The following is a 23,370-nucleotide window of genomic DNA, read 5'->3' on the forward strand; positions in this document are numbered from 1 at the left end:
GTTAGGAAGCACATGTAAGCATATTTTCCTGAGATTCTTTGAAATGTGCTGGTAAAGAAGGTCAAAGCGCTTCTCTACCGGGACGTCTAAGAACTCTGCTGGCACTCCACAGCTGCAGTGGTCAGTGGGTCTTCATCCGGCATTTGGGTTGTGTGTGGGGTTTCCCTCTCTCGATTGCTGATTTCTTTGTGAACCGTAAAAGCCTCTTTAAAAAAAGTTGCCATTAAGTGGACTTTTTGATTATGATTTGAACAAGAAACAATTTTGAATAATTTCAACAAGAAATAAGAGATGAGTAGCTGTGTTCCCCGTGGCCTGGCGTGGTCTTCCCTGCACTAAGCTGTGTGTCAGCTGCACGATGCATTTCTGGTTTGTCAGAGGTTGTGGTTTTAAGGCACTGCACTGACCCTCCTTGGGAGGGGTAGATTTATTTTTATTATTATTATTATTATTTATTTTTTTTTTAGCAGGAATATTTGTGTTTGCAAGGTTAGCAGAGGCTGGCGTGCTGGAAGTGACTGCGGCGCCTTTGGATTATTCATGGACAGTAATAGAAAGCACTTAAAAAGAACAATGAAATTGCTTATTTCTGTGATGGGCCATCTGTTGAATTGTTTTGTGCAACAATTGCACAATAGTATCTGTGTCATATCATTCTATTTCCAACAGCAGCTGATTATGTCTCACTGGCTACTTGTCCTTATTTCTAAAGTCCCGTGACCATTAAAAGTCACCTTTCCAGGGACCTTTGCCAGAAAGGTATTAGGAACTGCAAATAGCCCGAGTATTTTAATGTGGTTCTTGCTCCCCCACCTGTGTGTGTGTGAGTGTGTGTGTGTGTGTGTGTGTGTGTGTGTTGCGGGGGAGTAGAGGGTGGCAGTGTAAGGAGAGGGTTGGTCACGTTCTAATTAATTGGATTTCCTAAATGTTTAGGTCAGTTTTCTATGCTTTCCGCATGCAGTTGATAAAGACGTTAGCATAGAACCATTTGATAATTTGGGTAGAAATGATGGATCTGCGCAAAGGAGGTGGAAGTGTAGAACACTGTTCGGTGGCCTTTCGTGCTTTTAATTATCTACTCTTTCCTTCCTGACGATAATTAGAATTTTCACTCCCATCTTTAAAAAAGAGCCATTAGCAGAAGTAAAATTAAAATAAAACAAATGTGTTGTTGTCCACAGGTCACTGACATCGCCGACGCCATGATTCTGAAACAGCTTTTTGAAAATCTGTTCAAAAACGGGGTCGTCGTTGTGGCAACATCCAACAGACCACCGGAAGGTAAAACAAACAGCGTACCCTCCCCATCCAATCAGAGGGGGGCTTACCCCGCGTTTCTGGAGGAATAGTCTTGTGTGTGTGAGTCTGATGATTTCATCCATCCTTGGTTTTGTAACAGGCTTAATCTGAAGAATCAGTCTGAGTTTGTGTTTAAGAACTATTTCTGCTTTTCAGCAAGCTGGGCGCAGGCTCCCCATGGTGGGTGTAGTCCCCCCAACACTAGGCACAGGATTTGTGCCTAGAAAAGTATCTCTAGCTGCTTTTTATGCCATACAAGAAAGCTCAATGAAATGAAAAACTCTTAATTAAATTTTAGAAAAAGATGAAGCTCACTTTCATGAGTAGGTTTTTTTTTTTTCTACTTCACTTAATTTATCATTTCTAAAAAGGCACTTGTGGCTTATTAGGAAAGTATTTAAGAATTAAAATACAAGTAGTAGTTAGACAAAAGTAACACATTTAAAATCCTGTAATTTTTTTTTTTTAAACTCATCATGTGGTCAGTTAAAGGTGAGGAATCTAAAATGATGTTTCCCAGGGGACTGTCAAGGCCTTGCTCAGAGGGCCTGGACTCGCCTCCCTGACTGCAAGCCCAGCCCTCTCACCCCCTGGAGCTTCCTTTGCCTCTGTACTTTGTCACATGGCTCTTGACTTGTTTATCGTCTTTTTGGTTCATTGTCTGCCCTCTTTCAGAATGACCAGTTTTCTGAGGGCTGGGATCATCTTTCCTCTCGGGATGTGGGTGGGCTCTATGCACTTTCAGAGTGCCTAGCACACAGATGGATCTCAGCACGAGGCCTCAGGATGAATGTGGAATGTATGTATTTCTGTGAGGACCTCCGGCTGCAGTGGAGAGAGATTGTGTGGATGAGACTGGGAGTGAGGACTGAGAAGGCTGTCACTGCAGTGCTTAGGAGAGGTGATGGGTAGCAGGGGGACATGGTCAGACGCTGTTTCCATTATAAGCAGTGTCAACAGGGCTTGGGGATGGAAAAACAGAGACCGAGCAAGCAGTCTACCCCTGAGCCATCCCCCCATCCTTCAAGAGCTTTTTAAAAAATGAAATTACTGGCTGGGCATGGTAGTGTAGGCCTTTAATCCCAGCATTTAGGAGGCGGAGGCTGGTGGATCTCTAAGAGTTCAAGGCCAGCCTGGTCTACCAACTGAGTTCCAGGCTATCCAAGGCAACCTAGTGAGACCTTGTCTAAAAAAAAAAAAAAAAGGAAAAAAAACAAAAACAAAAAACAAACAAACAAAAAAAACCAAAAAAAAAAAAAGAAAGAAAGAAAGAAAAGGGAAAATGTGGGAGGTGTTGAGTTGTGGTTTGAATGAGAACAGCTTATATATTTGAATGTTTAGGTCTCAGTTGGTGAACAGTTGGGAAGGATTAGAAGGCGTAGTCTTGTTGGAGGAGGTGTGTCACTGGGGGTGGGATTTGAGATTTCAAAAGGCTACAGCAGACCCAGAGTCTCTCTCCACCTGCTGCCTGTGGATCAGGATGTAAAACTCTCAGCTACTGCTCCAGCACCATGCCTGCCTGCACGCCACCACACTTCCTGCCATGATGATTATGGACTAAGTCTCTGAAACTGTCATCAAACCCTCAATGTTTTCCTTCATAAGAGCTGCCTTGGCCATGGCGTCTCTTCACAGCAATAGAACCCTGGCTAAGACAAGAGTAATGGAGGAAGACACGTGATGTGGACTTTGGCCTCCACACATACATGTGTTCTGGTGCATACTCACCCCCCACACATGCAGGTGCAGGAAATACCACACACTCACACACACACACACACACACACACACTCACACACACACACACTCACACACACACACATACACACACACACACACACACGTATAAATACCAGATCAACTAAGTGAAAACGGTATTTGCCTCTGCTATAGCTGATCTGACAATATGATCAGGATTATCTCTGCACAGTGACAAAGGTGTGCTCATAAGTAGGGAGGGGCTAGAATAGTCTGGGAGGTTCCATAGCAAAGACTGTTGAAGGAAAAGTAGTGCTTGGCTGTGCAGCAGTCACAAGGAGAGGCTGAGGGACACTTTGGAGCACAGATGTCGTGGGCATGAACAAGCCCCGGACTGTCAGAGAGTGTGCAGCAGGGATTGAGCTGGAGCTAGCTTTGGAGGAGACCCGAAGGTCACGATGCAGAATTGCAGCAGCTGGACATTGGTCAGCTGACAGCCTCTTCCACAAGCTCTAGAGTATCTCCCATTAGCAGGGTGGACAGAAACCATCTTTACAGGCGAATTTATATATATATATATATATATTTTATTTTCCAAGATGGGTTTCTCTGTGTATCCCTGGCTGTCCTGGAACTTGCTCTATAGAACGGGCTAGCCTCGAACTCAGGTATCCGCCTGCCTCTGCCTCCCAAGCACTGGGATTAAAGGTGTGCGCCACCATCACCTGGTTCCAGGCTAGCTTTTAACGTGTGGTCCTTCTCCTTCTGCTTCCTGAGTGCTGGGATCAAAGAGCTTAATATTTTAATGTAAAGACACGGTAGTTTACACATGGAATCCTATCACCCAGGAGGCTGGGCACAAGTTGAAGGCCAGCCTGGGCTACAGAGTAAGCAGCTAGCCTGATCTATATGGGAGACACTATCTCAACAAAACAACAACCGAACATTCCCAGACCCCCAAAATTATAAAATCTGATGCAAAGAGTATGACACATATGTGAGTGTGGATGTATTCATATGTGTGAGCTCATGTGTGTGTGTGTGTAGTTTTATTGGTAAAGAAAGAGACAATATTGATATTAGGAAAAGACAAAATGATAGAATAAAGAATGGATCTGTGGTTGCATGGGCTGGGGTGGGAGATTTTGACTGTAAAGGGGCAACAAGAAAATATTTCTTGATATATTAGAATTGTTCTGTGTCTTGACCATGGTGGTGGTTACATGTGTTGAAACTCACACAACTATACTCCATAAAAGTTAACTTTATTCTATGTAAATTAAGAAAATCTGCATTGGCTTGTTTCTCCTTGATGGCTGTGAATGATCAGGGTCTAACTGGCCACATTAAAGGTTGTTTTCTTTTCCAACCATGAGATACATGCAGCTTTTTCTGTAGGTTATAGCTTTGGTCCAGGGCCCCCAGGTAGTACTGTCATTGAAGAGCTAGAAGTAGCCATTGGCTAGAGCAGCACATGCCTGTAGTCCAGCACCGGGTGGTAGACCGGAGGATTGCCCCTGAGTCTGAGGCTACCTAGCTTACATAACAAGTTCCAGGCCAGCCATGGTGACATCCCTTTTCCTCTTCAACTCCCTAGACAGCACATCTCAGATGGCTGTACCAACTGGGGAAGGAAAGTTCTTGGAGGAGACTTGGGAAATGTTAAGTGGCTAGGAAGAGAGCAATGTATTGGAGGAGCTTTTGTGCCACCAGAAAGTGGGGGCACAGGATGAAGCCAGAGGAAGGAGCTATTGTGAATTTTATTGTAAAGATAATGTAAGCCACTGAAGCTTGCCTCAGGCAGGGCTGACAGGATCCCAGTCGGAAGATTGCTTTGCTTGTAATTTGAAGAAGGGTGTCTGGGTGGAGGGTAGTAATGTGGTCGACCCAGGTAGACCTGCTGAGAAGCTACTGTAGAGTCCAGACAAGAAGTGGCTATGTCTTGGTACCAGACAATGGTTCTCTAGTGGGGACTATGTGCCTTGGAGATTTAGCAAGGCCTGACTGTTCTACCCAAGAGGGGGCATTGGCAGGCAGCAGCGTTGAGGCTGGGACCGCTGCCAGAGACATTGTTAGTGCAGAGCTGTTCTCCATACAAGAACCGCTCGGACAAACATGTCAGGAGTATACAGAATCAGAAACCTGATATAGCCGGATGGCAGTGGATTTGTAGAGAACAACTAGAAAATAAACCCAGGATTTAACTTTCACCTATATAATTCTCACATTTTATGTTCTAAAGTGAAGTTTTTCTGTTTTCATAATATTCCAAGTTTTTCTAGTTTCATAATATTCTGGTAGGAAAAAAAAATAGTAAGAATTAATTGGATGGGGACCCACCGAGTTAGCAGTTCATTAGATCAAATTAGTTAAAAATTCCAAATTAACTTAATGATTAAACTTGAGAACTCTGTTCAGAAAATAGGAATGCAGAGCTAGAGGAAAGTAGACTGTGTGAGTTGACTGGCCGTTCTTGGTCGTCAGGACAGTTTGGAGTGCTGGAAAGGAAGCAGCCCCAAGGCTGAACCTAGAGTGGCACGGAGAGGGTTAGAATTTCTGGTTTGACTTTTAAAAACTTAAAAAATATTTATATTATTATTATTATTATTATTATTATTATTATTATTATTATTTTGTGTGTATGGGTAATTTGACTGCATGCATGTCTGTGTATCTCATGCATGCCTGCTGCCATTGGAGGCTAGTGGACCCCTGGAACTGGAGTCAAAGATGGTTGTGAGCCACCATGTGGGTGTTGGGAACCGACCTCAGGTCCTCTGCAGGAGCAGCCAGTTAATGCTCTTAACTGTTGAGCTGTCTTTCCAGCCCCCAACCTTTTTTTTTTAACATAAAAAATCTAAGATTTTATGTGTGTGTCTGAATGAGCATGCATGCCCGCTCAAGTGCGTGCCGTGACGTACCTATGGAGGTCCGTGAACAACCAGTGGGGAGTTGGTTCTCTCCTTCTACCACATGGTTCCCAGGAATCGAACGCAGGTCGTCAGGGTTGAAGGAAAGTGCCTTTACCCACTGAGCCATCTTGTTGGCTCAAATGTCTGTTTTCTATGTCCTGTTTATTATCATGAAAACGAATTAGGTAGCATTAAAGTATCCTGACTAGAATAATTTGACTAATCCATTTTCTTAGACCACCAGACAAAACTATGATGCGATTTTTATTCAGACCAGTATCTTCATAGTAAACAAAGGACTAGATAGCATTCAAGTTGGCTACCAGTGTGTGCACACTCGCATTTATGTTTTTATTTACTACTTAAAGGAAAAAATTTTGCTGGGTGTGGTGGTGCACGCTTTAATCCCAGAGTCTGGGAGGCAGAGGCAGATAGATCTCTGTGAGTTTGAGGCCAGCCTGATGTACAGAGTGAGTTCCAGGCTCTTCAGAGCTAAACAGGGAGACTCTGGCTCAACAAAACATAACAGCCACAACAGTAACAACTCCGTGGTCATTATTACAAAGGCTGAAAACCTGTGGAAAAACTAGTATCTTTCCCGTGGAGTTATTTCATAAAATGGAAGTAGAGTTATTGCTTTAATATGATATCAGATCTTTGTGTTTGGCTCAAAAGACAGAATTACATTTAGCAGTGAAACTGTGGAACACTTTTGTGGAAGTTATGAGCTTGTCAAGGTCTACAACTATAATTCTTTGAGAATTTCATGCAGTTTATTTTGATTGTATTCACCCCAGTTCCTCCTAATGCTTCCTAGATTCACCTCCTCCTTTCCACCCTCCCCCAGCTTTGTGTCCTCTTTCTTAATAACCATTGACTCCAGTTTGTGCCGCCCATATGTCTCTGGGTGTGGGACCTTCCATTGGGATGTGATTAACCTAAGGGGCCGCGCCCTTAAAGGAAACTGACTCTCTCACCCTTAGAGCCATAACCTGTCCATAGCTCTTCAGTAGTGTAGTGGCTCGTGCACCCCCGGACTCCACGAGCTTGCTCTTGCACAGATCTTGTGCAGACATCACAGCGGCTGTGAGTTCAGAGTACTGCCCTCCTGTCAGGTCCAGAAGACAAGGTTTTGTTCCAGTCCCCCATCCCCCCCACCCCAGCTCTGGCTCTCACAATTTTCCCATCCCCTTTTCTGTGATAGCCTCCTAGTTTTGGGGAGAAGTGCTGCAGATCCTAACCATGGCCGAGGATTTCAGGACACCCTTTCTCTGCACCTGGAGCAACAACTGTCACTTTCTAATGTGGAACTAAATTACAGACAGAAAGAGAAAAACAAGTTGGTGGGTGGTTAGGAGAACCATGTAAACCATTTACTTGAGTTCTAGAACTACATGGAAACACTGAATTGCAGAGATGCCCTGAGCTTACACATGATCTACATAAACAGAAAACACCCTAGCATTAGAACAGTAACAGATACTACAGCATTAAATATGATGATTAAAGGCAAAAGAGCAGCATTTTGTAATAGATGAGTGACCAGAGCAAAGAGAAGTGTGTGTTCCAGGAAACTTGAGTTTCATTTGCTTTGCAGGTCAGAAGCTGGGCATGGTGGTCCATCCCAACATCAGGCAGGATGAGTCAGGGGGATGATAAATTTGAGGCCACAATGGGCTACACAGCAAGATTCTGTCTCAAGGGAAAGAAAATCAGGAAAACAGACCTTGTGAAGAAAAAAAATTTAAGATTAAAAAAAAAAAAGGCAACAAATTGAGCTGAAAACTCGTTTATTGAGATCATCTGCAATAAAACTAATGAAGGGCTACAGAGAAACCCTGTCTCAAAACAAAAACAAAAACAAACAAACAAAAAGGACTGGAGAGATGGCTCAGAGGTTAAGAGCCCTGGCTGCTCTTCCAGAGGTCCTGAGTTCAATTCCCAGCAACAACATGGTGGCTCACAGCCATGTATAATGAGATCTGGCGCCCTCTTCTGGCTGCAAGTATGTATGCAGGCAAAGCACTGTTTACATAATAAATAAATGTTTAAAGAAAGCAAGCTAATGAAGAAGATATTAAATCCATTCACATCAGTCTTAGAGGCACCAAAGTGTAGAAATAAAACTTTTTTCCTTTCTTCTTTTTTTGTAGATTTATTTTATTTATTATGTACACAGAAGAGGACGCCAGATCTCATTACAGATGGTTGTGAGTCACCATGTAGGTGCTGGGAATTGAACTCAGGACCTCTGGAAGAACAGTCAATGCTCTTAACCTCTGAGCCATCTCTCCATCCCCCCTAGAAATAAAACTATAGGAAGTGAGATGAGTGATGCTTGGAAGATGTTAGGAGTTTGCCAGAATGTAGGACCAGACCTCAGAGAACAGAAGAGTGGAGAAGGAGGTCAGTCCCTGGGAGAGCTAGCGTGGGATGGACTTCACTGAAGAAAACTGTGTGAAGTGGAGAAGATCACTGAAGCAGGGGACTGGGTGAGAAGGTAACTCTGAGCCCAGGGGAGGGGTTATAGACACTGAGTGACAGTGTCATCGTTTGTGTGGCCCGGGACAGCTTCACACATGAGCTCTTCCTGCCTCAGCGTTCCAGGTGCTGGGATTACAGATGTGAGCCACTCAGCCCGGCTTTCTTTTAGGATCTAAAACATGCCTTTTACTTTCTAAATTACTAGAAAATAAAAAATAATTAAGGAATGCTTCTCAGAGCAAAATCTGTAAAACAGCCCAGATGTATGAATAAAAACTGTGAAGCAGGATTGGACAGCTAGCTCAGTGACAGGAAACATCAGTGGGTAGAAGTTCTCTTCTAACCCCCCATTTGAGCTAAGCAAGCTCCTAGCTAAGTGACCTTCTTGTAGATGACAGTGAGAAACTCTGGACACAGTAGTCACCACAATTGCCTGATGGTTCTGGAATGGAAAAAGCAGACAGACTCCCGAGGGAGAGAACTTAGAGGAGACCTAGCTGGCTTTGGGGCCAGTAAAGTCATTGCTGCATTGGTGTCTTGGGGTTCCATTGCAAACCCCTGGATTTTATGGCCTGAAGAATCAGATGTAGGAGTTTGAGGTGTGGAGCAGGACAGAACTAGACGGGGATAGCTCCAAGTTCTGTGTGCAAATCCTACCTGAACCTGAGACTTCCAAACCACACATCTCAGCATAGTCTTACCTCCATTTTCAGTCTGATTGGACTAGAAGAAAGCACCTACAGGTTAGTATAGCATGCCTCTGAGTATGTCTGTAAAGGTATTTCCAGAGATAATTAACTAAGGGGAAAGACCTTCCTGAATTTCGGTAGCAGCCTCCCAAAGCTTGGGGCCCTGACATAAAAGGGCAAGCTTGGGTGTTTTCTCCCTGGGTCCTGTGATGGGGGCTCATTTGGTCTGCCACACCCTCCTTTGCGGGGTCCAGCCTGACCTTTGGACGGTCCTTGGTATAGGGGAGTATGGATTGAGAAATAATAGATATGAAAAATATAGACACAGACGAAGAAAAAGACAGAGACACAGGATAGCTTTGGGAGGCTCTGGGTTAATACTCAGCAGCCTCAAGTTTATTCCTAATGGGCCTTTTATACACCAGCAAGGGGAGAGGCAAAAGACCTTCCCCTTTCAATGTCAAAGCAGAACGTACAAACAAGTGTAGACCCTTCCTTAATTTTCAAAACACCTGGTAACCACGCAGTTGGCCAAAACATCCTATTATGCAGCCTTGCGGGGCAAAGCAACCTCGGATTCTCTGACCTGAGTCAAGATGGAATAAGGCCACACTGTGGAGTCTCTGTGGCCCCACACTCCTTGCCATGATGGGCTGCAGTTTCTAAAACATGAGCCAAAATGCGTCTTCCCTCCCTTCAGTTCTTTCTTTTTCTTTCTATGTGTTAGTGTATTAGTGTTTGCTCACTTGTATGTGTGAGGGCGTCGGATCCTCTGGAACTAAAGTTACAGACAGTCGTGAGCAGTCATTGGGGTGCCAGGAATTGAACCCAGGTCCTCTGGAGGAGCAGCCAGTGCTCTTAACCACTGAGCCATCTCTCCAGCCTCTCTTTCTTCCTTTTTTAAAATTAGATTTACTCATTTTATTTTATGTGTGAGTATTTTGCCAGTGTGTATGTATATGCGCCACTCATGTGCTTGATGACTGCAGGGGTCAGAAAAGGGCCTAGGATCCCCTAGGACTGGAGTCACGGATGATTAGCAACCACATATGGGTGCTGGGAATCACATAACAAATGCTCTTAACCACTGAGCCGTCTCTCCGGCCCCACTTAAGTTGTTATTCTTGTGTGTTTCGTCATAGTGATGAGCTGTCTAACACAGGAAATTGATAATGATAACTGGGGGGTCACTGCTGTGAGTTTACCAGGTGATAGGCCGTAGTAACCTTTGGAACTGGCCATTGGGAGGAATTTGGAAAAGTTCAGTGATGGAGGTCACAGAAGTCCTAGAATACTGCAAGAACAACAGTGATTGGGGTGTGTGGGGGTTTGAATGAGAATGGACCCCGTATGTTCATAGATTTGAATGCTTAGTCACCAAGGGGTAGAACTGCTTGATTGAGAAAGATTTGAAGGACTAGGAGGTGTGGTCTTGTTGGAGGAATGTGTCACTGGGGGTGGCTTTGAGGTTCTTGAACCCACATCAGGCCCAGTCTCTCTCTGTCTGTGTCTCTGTGTCTGTCTCTGTCTGTCTGTCTCTTTGTCTCTGTCTGTCTCTCTCTCTGTCTCTGTCTGTCTGTCTGTCTCTCTCTCTCTCTCTCTCTGTCTCTCTCTGTCTCTGTCTCTCTCTGTCTCTGTCTCTGTTTGTCTGTCTCTCTCTCTCTCTGTCTCTCTCTCTGTCTCTCTCTCTCTGTCTCTCTCTCTGTCTCTGTCTCTGTCTGTCTGTCTCTCTCTCTGTCTCTCTGTCTCTCTGTCTCTCTGTCTCTCTCTCTCTCTCTCTGCCTGCTGCCTGTATATCAGGATGTAAAGCCTTCTGCAGCTCCAGCATCATGCCTGTCTGCTCCCTGCCATGATGATCATGGGACTCACCCTCTAAACTGTAAGCGAGCTCCCAAATAAATGCTTTATTTTATTAGAGTTGCCTTCAATAAGGCCAACCCTGTTGGTGGAGGTGTGGGTGAGTCAGTTATGTGGTGGCATGGGCAGGGGAGAGATGCCCTTCCCCCTCCACATCAACACCTGAAGCAGTGGGAGACCTGGCCCTGAGGTCATAAGAGCCGAGAGCTGCCCCTGTCCCTGACCAGGCAAACTCTGTCCTGGGTAGCACAATAGAGCCAACCTCATTGGCAGAAGTGTGGCCCCATGGGCAGGGGAGAAATGCACACCCCCCCATCAACGTCTGAGGCAGGTGGGAGAGCTGGCCCTGAGGTCATAAGAGCAGGGAGAGCTGTCCCTGCCCCTCACCAGCTGTAGCACTCGGGAGTGGCCCCTACACCTCACCTGGACAACACAGCAGAGCTGGCCTTGAAGGTGGAGGTGTGGGAGAACAGACCCTGAGAATGTGAAGGGGAGAACCGGCCCCGCCCCTTGCTCACTGCTGCCAGGAGTGGACTGGCCAGGGCAATGCTGGAGAGCTCACCCTGGTGGTGAGGACAGGGGAGAACTGGCAGGCAGACCAACCCTACAACTGCCCAGACCTAGAACCAGGGTTATTCGTCCACCCCAACAATGATCTGCTGGAGCATGTGAAGGGACCAGTCCTGCAGACCCAAAGCTGCAGGATCTCCTGCAGGGCAACAACAGGATATCCAAGAGGAGTCCCAGTGAGGGCCCAGCAGTGATAGTGCAGCAGAAACCAGAGGCCTCGAACCAGAACAGTGAACACTTGCAAGTAAAGATATACGGACAAAAGGGTGTACTGTGTGACTCACTGTGTCACACTGTAGCTTCCATGATGAGATTGGTTTTTCTTTTTCTTCTTCTTCTTTTCTTCTCTTAAATTGTATTTTTTTGGGGGGGAGGGGTTTGCAAGAGCAGAGGGCAGATACGAAGGGACGGGAAAATGAACAGGATGGAGAAGCATGATGGGAAAGACACAGAGAATAAATAAAAAGGAAAGTTAAAAAACAAAAAGAAGCCGGGCGGTGGTGGCTCACGCCTTTAATCCCAGCACTTGGGATTAACAAAAAGAGAGCCAGGCGGATCTCTGTGAGTTCGAGGCCAGCCTGGTCTACCAAGTGAGTTCCAGGAAAGGCGCAAAGCTACACAGAGAAACCCTGTCTCGAAAAACCAAAAAAAAAACCAAACCAAAACAAAACAAAAAGAGTTGCTGGTCACAGGGTCTCTCCACGGCAGTAGAATAGTGAATAAGACAGGATGAGAGCACAGAGGTGCTGATGGGAGTCTGCATAGTGAAGACTGTGTTGGCCAGCGGTCCAGGTAGGAACTGGGACTCAGCTGAGAATGGGGTGTCACACTGTAGCAAAACACCTGTCTACATTTTGGGGAAGGCTGATTACTTGGTGGAAGTGGAGGTCCTTTCAGTTTTTTTTTAAAGAGTGATTTATTATCCAGCATAGTGGTACATGTCTTTAATCCCAGCACTCTGGAGGCAGAGGCAGGCCGATCTCTGAGTTCAAGGCTAGCCTCGTCTACAAAGGGAGTTCCAGGACAGCCAAGGCTACACAGAGAAACCCTGTCTTGAAAAACAAACAAACAAACAAACAAACAGTGATTTATTTTATTGTTTTAATTATGAATGTAAGTATGGGTTTGTGTGAGTGTGGGTGCCCTTAGAGGCCAGAGGCATTGGCTCTCCTGGAGCTGGAGTAATAGGTATTTGTGATCTGCTGACATGAGTTCTGGGAGCCAAACTCAGGTTCTTTGTAAGAGCAGTATGTGCTGTTAAACACTGAGCCATCTCTCAGCATCTAGTAGAGGTCATTTCAAAGCAGTCGAGCATTCAGGCTGTGGCGTTGTTATTGCTGGCTGCTTTTAGTGTGGTTTATAGTAAGAATTGGGACCAAACAGCAGATCAGCCAGGTCTGAACATTTTTCAGTTTCCCTAGAAAAAACAGTGCCTATAAAACTGGGTGTGGGGCTGGAGAGATGGCTCAGAGGTTAAGAGCACTGACTGCTCTTCCAGAGGTCCTGAGTTCAATTCCCAGCAACCACGTGGTGGCTCACAACCATCTGTAATGAGATCTGGTGCCCTCTTCTGGCCTGCAGTCATATATGCTGTATATGTAATAAATAAATCTTTAAAAAAAAAAAACAAAAAAAAAAACTGGGTGTGGAGGTGCATGCCTGTAACCCCAACATTCAGGAGGCTTATGCAGGAGGAGCCTAAACTTGAGGCCAGCCTGGGCTACATAGTAAGTTCAAGGCAAGCCTGGGCTTTTATTGTCCTTAGGTTTCTTTGGGTCTGTCATAAGCCCACAGGTCACGATGTGATTCAAAGAAGCCCGTAACTTTTTAGCATTATCACAATGTTTGATTCTAATTCCATCAATTACTGGCAAATTGTCTGCTAAACCCTGAATGTTAGTTTCTTTATAAACTGAAAAATGGGTATAAATGATTTACTTTGGGGGGTTGTGGTGGTTATGTGGATTACTTAGCAAATATGTGGCTTCACGTACAAATTGTAGTAAGTTTCCCCGGCTTCTGCAGCCTCGTCCTGGGCTCTCCTTTCAGGGCATGAACAGTGAGAGTCAGTGGCTGTCTGAAGAACTGATGTCATGCTACAGTTTCTCTCTCTCGGCTGCCTCTCTCTGCTCCTGTCCCTTCTCTGTCTCTCATTAGAGTCTCACTCTGAATCCCAGCCTGGTGTTGGACTCTCCTTCCACCTGCCTTCGCCTCCCAAGTGCTGAGCTTACAAGGACCTGCCACCTGCCTGGCTGTATAACTGCGATTTTCAATCAAAGGAAAACCTTAATCTGCTATATTATTTACAGATTTAGCAAAATATTGTTTGGACTTCAGTTTTATTATTGAAGGAAACCAAATACTATGCTGTGGATGTGGGGGAAAAAGTATTCCAGTTTACTGTATTTACCTGACATTGTACAGAAATTTACAGTCATATTGATTGGTCTGGAAATGTTCATTTTTCCCACTTGTGCAGATGGGATGCAGTGCATTAACTGTGTAAGGTCTTACCTACGTTGGTTGATTACAGAAACTAATAAAACATTTTCTAAATAATGAAAGAGAAAGGCTAAATTGCTGTTGCTGCTTAAATGGTCTAAAGGTGCCCTTTAAAAACTCTATGATAAAATAATAATATCTTAGAAGGATAAATCATATTGACCCCAGAGAGCCATGTAAATATTTTATGTCAGGAAATATTTTATTCTTATTTTATGGGAAATTCCTTTTAATTACCTTTCTTAAATGCTTTTTTGCTCTAAACCAGTTTGTACATGTATAAATAGGCATTATTCATCCTCTTGGTTTTGGAGCTTGAATTTTAAGAAAAAGATCTGCTATCCACATGCATCTCCACAGCACTGATGTGCTTATCATCACTTAAAGACCCTCTTTGCATGCATTTCATCTCTAAGTATTATTAAGTTCTCCACTCTGCAGAGTTTAGAGTCCTCATAGCATTCTCTACAAAATGAATGCCCCATAATCCCAGTCCTCTGTCTTATACAACCAAGTGTTCATTAAAAAAAATCACAGGCAAGAACTGGTGAATTTTAAACTGGTATTTAGTAAATAATGGCAACTGTTGATATAAATATAATATGAAATCTTTACATCTAAGGGAGTTAAAACTGAATGTGAAAAACCTTGTAGCTAAATAACATTTCAGGAGATAGATCTATTGTATTGTAATTAGCATAATATTTGAATTGCAGAGAAACTTCAGTTTAATGATACAGCCCCTTTTCCATTACATGTTCCATAAAAGCCTAAAGATTTTCAAGCCAACATATTTCTGCTTAGGATTCTGTTTGGAAAATGCCCCTCAGAGCATAACGTTTTGAATCGCATGTCTTTGTAAAGGCTGAGTTTTAAAAATTTAGTGCTTTGAAACATTGAATCTGTAAGACTTAGCTACTGGCATTCTCCTTTGGCTTTGCTGATGAGTGGAAATCTTTGACTTAACAGCAAGTGGGCCTCCCCTGCTTTCACTGACCTTTCATTCCAAAAGAGAAGACTGCGCAGGCAGACCCAGGCAGATCTCTGTTTGAGGCCGAGTTGGTCTGCGTGGTGAGTTCCAGAACAGCCAGCTAGGGCTGCATAGTTAGACCCTGTCTCAAAAAACCAACCAGACAACAACAACAAAACAAAAACAAAAACAAAACCTTAAGACTAGCCCCTTAGCTTTGTTCTAGACTGTTGTGCTCATATATTCACTACTATTGATATGTTTCCATAAAGGGATTTCTAATATATAACAGAAATGACACGTTTTAAACACTGTCCATATACGGGAGTCATGTACATACAGCACTCACATCCCAAAAAAATTCAAAATTAAACCCATTGTTTAAGCCATCACCACAGCCATGTGGCCAGTAGTTCTGCTTCTTCCCAAAGCTTCCTGTGTCCTGCGTCACCCACGTGGTCCTGCTCTTTCTTTGCTCAGGCTCCGCTTACTCGCTCCTGGGCTGTAGACGGGCTTGTCTTCCCTCTGGCTCTGGATCAAGGGAACCACCCAGCGTATGTTGTTTGGGGTCTGGCCTCTTTTGAGATCTGCCTGTTGTACACTTAGTCCATCTTTTTTATTGCAGAATAGTATTTCACTGTGCAGATGTGTACATCTGGATTGCCTCCATGTTGGGGATGTTACAAATACAGGATTTTTTTCTTGTTTCTTTGCTTCTCACTTTTATGAGTAAAGCTGCTAGAACATGGACTGAGTTTTAAACATTCTTATTTCTCTTTTTCTTACTTCCTGTCAATCGTATCTGTTATCTGTGTGAGTGGGGCCTGGGGGTTGAGCCTGGGCCTCATGCATGCTGGGAAAACACTTTACCGCCGTTCAGCCCCCAGGCTCCACTACGTTTAGTGCACCTTCTCCAGCAGCCTTTGCAGTTGGTGAAAACTGTGGAAATACTTAATTTTAAACCCATTTCCCAAATTGTACAATTTTACTCAGTGGAGTATGGATTATAGTAAAGATGTCACGTTGACCTCCGACATCCTCAGAGCCTGGCCAGCGCTGTCTCACCGTTGGTGATGCTCCTGAACCAAAGCTGCTCCTCAGTTACCACAGGCACGTGCACTCTCCCTTCGCTACGTGAGGCCACCGTGAGTGCGTCCAAGGAGAGTAAATGTTTTCCAGTCATCATAGAACACAGCAGCTGAAATCCATCGGTTACAAGATTTTCTCTAAACAAGGAAATACAGGAAAGATCCTATAATGCTGTGTTTTGAAAACCACAAGATACAGTGTGATTTAATTTGTGTTTTTACTACTGAGGAAACTTCTTTACTGTTTCCGTTTTTATAGTTAAAAAAATCCAATAGCTCTATAAAGTGTCCATAAAAGACAATTGTTTGATGCAATAAGATTCCAAACTCTTGAAAATCTTTTTTCTAAGAAGTTTCCCTTAAAAATATTTTTAAGGTTTTAAAATTATTTTTATTTATGTGCATATATGTGTCTCTGCGTGTGTAGGTGTACATATGTGTCTGTGTGTCTGTGTACATATGTGTCTGCATGTATGTGTACATATGTGTCTCTGCATGTGTGTGTACATATGTGTCTGCATGTGTGTATGTGTACATATGTGTCTCTGCATGTGTGTGTACATATGTGTCTCTGCATGTGTGTATGTGTACATATGTGTCTGAATGTGTGTATGTGTACATATGTGTCTCTGCGTGTGTGTGTATGTGTACATATGTGCCTCTGCATGTGTGTATGTGTACATATGTGTCTCTGCGTGTGTGTGTATGTGTATATATATGTGTCTCTGTGTGTGTATGTGTACATATGTGTCTCTGCATGTGTGTATGTGTACATGTGTCTCTGCGTGTGTGTATGTGTACATATGTGTCTCTGCATGTGTATATGTGTACATATGTGTCTGAATGTGTGTATGTGTATATAGATGTCTGCATGTGTGTATGTACATATGTGTCTCTACATGTGTGTATGTGTACATATGTGTCTCTGCATGTGTGTATATATGTGTCTCTGCGTGTGTGTATGTGTACATATGTGTCTCTACATGTGTGTATGTGTACATATGTGTCTCTGCATGTGTGTATATATGTGTCTCTGCGTGTGTGTATGTGTATATATGTATCTCTGCGTGTGTGTATGTGTATATATGTGTCTCTGCATGTGTGTATGTGTATATATATGTCTCTGCGTGTGTGTATGTGTATATATGTGTCTGCATGTGTGTATGTACATATGTGTCTCTATGTGTGTATATGTACATATGTGTCTCTGCGTGTGTGTATGTGTACATATGTGTCTCTGCGTGTGTGTATGTGTACATATGTGTCTCTGCGTGTGTGTATGTGTATATATGTGTCTCTGCATGTGTGTATGAGCACTTGCATGAAGGTGCCTGTAGGTGCCATAAGAAGGCACCAGACCCTCGGGACCTGTAGTTACAGACAGTTGTGAGCTGCCTGGCGTTGCTGCTGGGAATGGAACCCGGGTCCTCTGGAAAAGCAGCGATTGCTCTAACCGCTGAGCCATCTCTACCACTCCCTTTTCTTTTTTAAAGACGTAGTTTATTGTTTATGAATATGGGTGTGGGTATGTACATGTGTGTGTATGTGTGTGTGTGTGTGTGTGTGTGCACCAGAATATGGTGTGGGATGTCCTGGAGCCAAAGTTACAAGTGGCTGTGAGCCCGTTTTGTTTTCAAGACAAGCCAGGTCTATATAGCTCAGGCTAGCCCCACCACAATCTTCTGAGCCTCGTCTCCTGAGTACTGCGGTCACATGTGTGTGCCTCCTGAGTGCTGCGGTCACATGTGTGTGCCTCCTGAGTACTACGGTCACATGTGTGTGCCTTCTGAGTTCTGCAGTCACATGTGTGTGTCTCCTGAGTACTGTGGTCATGTATGTGTGCCTCCTGAGTAATGTAGTCACATGTGTGTGCCTCCTGAGTACTGCGGTCACATGTGTGCCTCCTGAGTACTGCGGTCACATGTGTGTGCCTCCTGAGTACTGCGGTCACATATGTGTGCCTCCTGAGTACTGCGGTCACATGTGTGTGCCTCCTGAGTACTGCAGTCACATGTATGTGCCTCCTGAGTACTGTGTTCACATATGTGTGTCTCCTGAGTACTGCAGTCACATGTGTGTGTCTCCTGAGTACTGTGGTCACATGTGTGTGCCTCCTGAGTACTGTGTTCACATGTGTGTGTCTCCTGAGTACTGTGTTCACATGTGTGTGTCTCCTGAGTACTGTGGTCACATGTGTGTGCCTCCTGAGTACTGCGGTCACATGGGTGTGCCTCCTGAGTACTGCGGTCACATGGGTGTGTCTCCTGAGTACTGCGGTCACATGTGTGTGTCTCCTGAGTACTGCGGTCACATGTGTGTGCCTCCTGAGTACTGCGGTCACATGTGTGTGTCTCCTGAGTACTGCGGTCACACGTGTGTGTGCCTCCTGAGTGCTGCGGTCACACGTGTGTGTGCCTCCTGAGTACTGCGGTCACACGTGTGTGCCTCCTGAGTACTGCGGTCACACGTGTGTGTGCCTCCTGAGTACTGCGGTCACACGTGTGTGTGCCCCCTGAGTACTGCGGTCACACGTGTGTGTGCCTCCTGAGTACTGCGGTCACATGTGTGTGCCTCCTGAGTGCTGCGGTCACATGTGTGTGTCTCCTGAGTACTGCGGTCACATGTGTGTGCCTCCTGAGTACTGTGGTCACATGTGTGTGCCTCCTGAGTGCTACGGTCACATGTGTGTGCCTCCTGAGTACTGCGTTCACATGTGTGTGCCTCCTGAGTACTGCGGTCACATGTGTGTACCTCCTGAGTACTGCGTTCACATGTGTGTGCCTCCTGAGTGCTGCGGTCACATGGGTGTGCCTCCTGAGTGCTGCGGTCACATGGGTGTGCCTCCTGAGTACTGCGGTCACATGTGTGTGTCTCCTGAGTACTGCGGTCACATGTGTGTGCCTCCTGAGTACTGCGGTCACATGGGTGTGCCTCCTGAGTACTGTGGTCACATGTGTGTGCCTCCTGAGTGCTGCGGTCACATGTGTGTGTCTCCTGAGTGCTGTGTTCACATGTGTGTGCCTCCTGAGTACTGCGGTCACATATGTGTGCCTCCTGAGTGCTGCGGTCACATGGGTGTGCCTCCTGAGTACTGCGTTCACATGTGTGTGCCTCCTGAGTACTGCGGTCACATGTGTGTGTCTCCTGAGTACTGCGGTCACATGTGTGTGTCTCCTGAGTACTGCAGTCACATGTGTGTGTCTCCTGAGTACTGCAGTCACATGTGTGTGTCTCCTGAGTACTGCGGTCACATGTGTGTGCCTCCTGAGTACTGCGGTCACATGTGTGTGTCTCCTGAGTACTGTGGTCACATGTGTGTGCCTCCTGAGTACTGCAGTCACATGTGTGTGTCTCCTGAGTACTGCGGTCACATATGTGTGCCTCCTGAGTACTGCGGTCACATGTGTGTGTCTCCTGAGTACTGCGGTCACATGTGTGTGTCTCCTGAGTACTGCGGTCACGTGTGTGTGTCTCCTGAGTACTGCAGTCACGTGTGTGTGTCTCCTGAGTACTGCGGTCACATGTGTGTGTCTCCTGAGTACTGCAGTCACACGTGTGTGTGCCTCCTGAGTACTGCGGTCACATATGTGTGGCCGCTCTGTTTGACAAAAGCGTTCCTTTATAAGAAAAGTATAAAATCCTTAAAGTCTATTCCCCTTTCTTTTTGTTTGCTTTTGAAAATGAGTGTATTTATGAATATGTATTGTGTACGCATACATTCACTGTGACACACACACATGTTGAAAAACATCTAAGTAAGAAAACACTGCCTCTGCCATAATCACCTTGTGTCTTAGCTTGTTAAGAAGAGTATTTAGATTTTGAGACAATTCATTGCTGGCCTTTCCTTACCTTTTAATCAAATGTGGGACCTTAGTACAAATTCAGGAGCAGTTTTGTCTATTCGTGTGTTTTCTAGAGGGGTTAATTTTACATGACTTTCAATTAATTACTGAGAACTTACAGGACAAGAAAAGATGATGCCTTTCCTGGTGCAGTCTTCTATGTTCAATGGCTAATTAGACATGTCACCTCCTCCTCCTCCTCCTCCTCCTCCTCCTCCTCCTCCTCGTTTTTGAGGCTGGGTTTCTATGTGTAGCCCCGGCTGTTCTGGAGCTCTGTGGACCAGGCTGGCCTCGAGCCTCCTGAGTGCCGGGAGTGAAGGTGTGCGCCACCACGCAGGGCTCTGTGTCGTCTTCTTCCATTGGATGATTGACGCAGGACTCTGGAAGGCACGTCTTCACATTCCCCACTGCCTCTTCCTCCTACTCAAGGCCAATCAGCCGGGAAGCTTCTGATTCCTTTCTGTGACTGCTAATTTTTCTTCTATTAAAAATGTCATGAGTCTCGAGCTGTCTGAACAGGAATAATCTTGGTCAATTTTTTCCTTGTGCTCTTAGACACTAGAAAGCTTCATCTGCCAGACGAAAAGATAAAGTATCATTGTGATTGAACCAAGGAAAAAGCTTATGCATTTGTTTGTTTCAGATCTCTATAAAAATGGACTCCAGAGGGCCAACTTTGTACCGTTCATAGCTGTCCTGAAGGTAAGGGGAGACCATTGTCATCCATGACTGAGACACGCAAGTGATCGCTCAGTGATTCTGTGGAAACACGTTGGTCCTGCATCAAGCAGAATTCATCTTCGTATTTAGACAGTGATAGTCAGAGACAAGAGCAGAACGATATCTTTAAAAACATATTCCTCCATGTGTACATGGGAAAAATTACAAATATAGTGCAAATTATTTCCTAGCTGAAACATTTGATAGTTTACATCTTATAAATCTTAATTTAAGGTTTGCTCATAAATATAGCAGAATGTTTAAACTTATACATTTATTTCTGAAAAAAAATGTTTGGTGTTCTTTGTTTCCTTCAGACTAATGGCCATTATTAACATGTTTTCCTAGCTATTAAAGTTGCTATTCTAGAACACCATTATTACAAAAATATTCTAATATATTTAAATGTGATTGCCATCAAGTTATCATGAAATTATGTCAAGTTGAGGCACATAAATAGTTTAAATATTTGTGTGTATCATTGCTGCATAGAGTTTAAAATAGTCTTCATTACAATATCATTAAGAATAAAATAGCCTTCTTTTTTACTGTTAATTTTAAGTAATTTCTACATCATTACTCACTAACTCTATAGTCTACCAATATTTCTTGAAAACCTACTATGTGCAGAGTGCCACACTAGTTATAGTGGGTAATAGAATTATGAAATATGGGATTTTTATATTCAGGTTTTTAATACTCTGGTTGAGAATGTAAAATGTACACAAATACTTAAAGCAGAAAGCAAAGTATATAGTTCCCAAATGAAGCACAATTATGCGCCAAATGTAATTTATCTAATTTTAGGTATTTAAATGTTCTCAGTCCATATCAACATATCTGAAAAAGAATAAAGTTTTATTTAACAAAAACTAAACTTCAAAAATTCTTCCTAAGAAGGAGCGGCAATAGCTTCAGATCCTCTAAGCACACAGTCAGACCATCTCTTTGATGTGCACTGTAGCTGGATTATTGTTGGTGTCTGCACTAACTAACTCAGAAGAATCCAAACATCTGTTTCCCAGACCAATTTGTGGTTCCCAAGGATTTTAATTTCTCTGAGATATTTATAGATGTGGGGAAAGTGCTTTCAGAAGGACCCAAACTGTCAGTAATGTCTCCCTTTGATATTCATACTTCACACATGGGGAGAGGTAGATTTTCTCTGTGTTCCAAAGTAAATATGCTCTTCAAAGAGACTAAAATACAAACAAGAAATGGAAAAAAAAATAGGTGCCCAAAATAGTATCTTCATATAGCAAGCTATAGAAAGAGAAGGCTCACAGAACTTTGTCTATATATTTTTGGGGGGTACTCTAAACCTTTCCTCCCTTTTGGCCAGTAATTTATCATAATTCAATATACAATAGCATCCATAGACAACTAAACTGACTGAATTGAATTTCACTTTCATTCCCTTTTCTGCTCTTAATTTTTCTGAAGAGAGAAGAGCACCAGAGATGAATAATCCATAATTTCAAATTGAGCATGAACTGACATGCCCAAGAATCAAAGTAAAGACTGCATTAGAAAATATCTAAAATGTCCAGTTCATTTGAAAGATTTCTTATGTGTAACAGCACACAGTTCAATGATAAGAAACACAGTTCTGCTGGAGCTTGTCTGTCTTTGTGCTGGTTAGTGCTTGTTCAAGCTGGCACAGACTGGCGTCACTGGGATGAGGGAAGCGCCAGTGAGGCATGGCCTCCATCAGATTGGCTGGGGGACCTGCCTGAGGGGCATTGTCTTCATTGCTAATTGATATAAGAGGCCTGGCCCACTGTGGGCGGCACCATCTCTTGGCAGGTGCGGCCTGAGCTGTATGAAAAAGGGAGCCAGGAAAGCAGTCCGGTAAGCCGCGTGATCTCTGCCTCAGGTCTCCTCTCCAGGCCCCTGCCTTTGAGTCCTGCCTTGGCTTCCCTTCATGAAAGCCAAACAAACCCTTTCCTTCCCTAAGATGCTTTGAACACCGTTTTATCAAAGCAACAGAGAGCAAAGTAGGGCAGTGTGTTTGTGTGAAGATCCATTGTGAGTAAAGATGGCTTCATACTTAACTGAGTGACATCTGGCCCATTTCCAGATGACGGTATTGGATTCTCACTTTGGCCCAGCTAAGAGAAGTACACAGCAGAGATCCCCTTTAAAACTCGTGGAGGGGCTGCCGTGTGGCTAGCTGGATAAAGTCACTGCTGGAGGGAGAGAACTGTCTCCCGAGAATTGTTCTCTGACCTCCACACACGTGCCAGGGCTTGTGGGTGTGCGCACATAGGCACACTTACACACACACACACACACACACACATTATACACACGTGCAGTGTCTCTAAATAAATATATAAAATTAAAAATTAAATAGCAAAATCTTAATTCAATAAAGAGTGAATTAGAATTTACTGAGGGAAAAAGAATATTGTAAAATACATTTTTCTTTATGTTCCTTCCTAATAAATGGAATTTATAATTCATCACAGAGTCTTATGGTTTATTGCTTGATATATTGGAAAATAACAAGAACTTATATAAGCTCTTAATTAAATGGTATTTTGATTAGATAGTAGGAATGATGCGGAATCATATATGATTAAAATCTGTAAGTTAATAAATATGATATTAATATATAAAATATATAAATAAAATATGTTATATATATACACATATATATTGGAATAGTATTCTGCCATAAAATAGTAAAAAAAGGACCAAAGTTCTAATACATGGTATAATATGAATGAATCT

The 23,370-nt window shown here is 43.8% G+C and overlaps 1 protein-coding gene across 1 annotated transcript in view; it reads left to right on the forward strand.

Moving 5' to 3' along the window:
- The window catches only part of Afg1l (AFG1 like ATPase), a gene marked incomplete at its 5' end in the record, with an annotated part of 171,909 nt that overhangs the window by 67,522 nt on the left and 81,017 nt on the right, over nucleotides 1-23,370 (forward strand). Inside the window, 2 exons of the mRNA XM_059272964.1 lie at nucleotides 1,182-1,281; nucleotides 20,558-20,616. Of these exons, the coding sequence (XP_059128947.1) occupies nucleotides 1,182-1,281; nucleotides 20,558-20,616 (159 nt within the window). The remainder of the gene's footprint in view (nucleotides 1-1,181; nucleotides 1,282-20,557; nucleotides 20,617-23,370) is intronic.

Source organism: Peromyscus eremicus, chromosome 8b (assembly GCF_949786415.1).
Source record: "Peromyscus eremicus chromosome 8b, PerEre_H2_v1, whole genome shotgun sequence".
Taxonomy (NCBI): Eukaryota; Metazoa; Chordata; class Mammalia; order Rodentia; family Cricetidae; genus Peromyscus; species Peromyscus eremicus.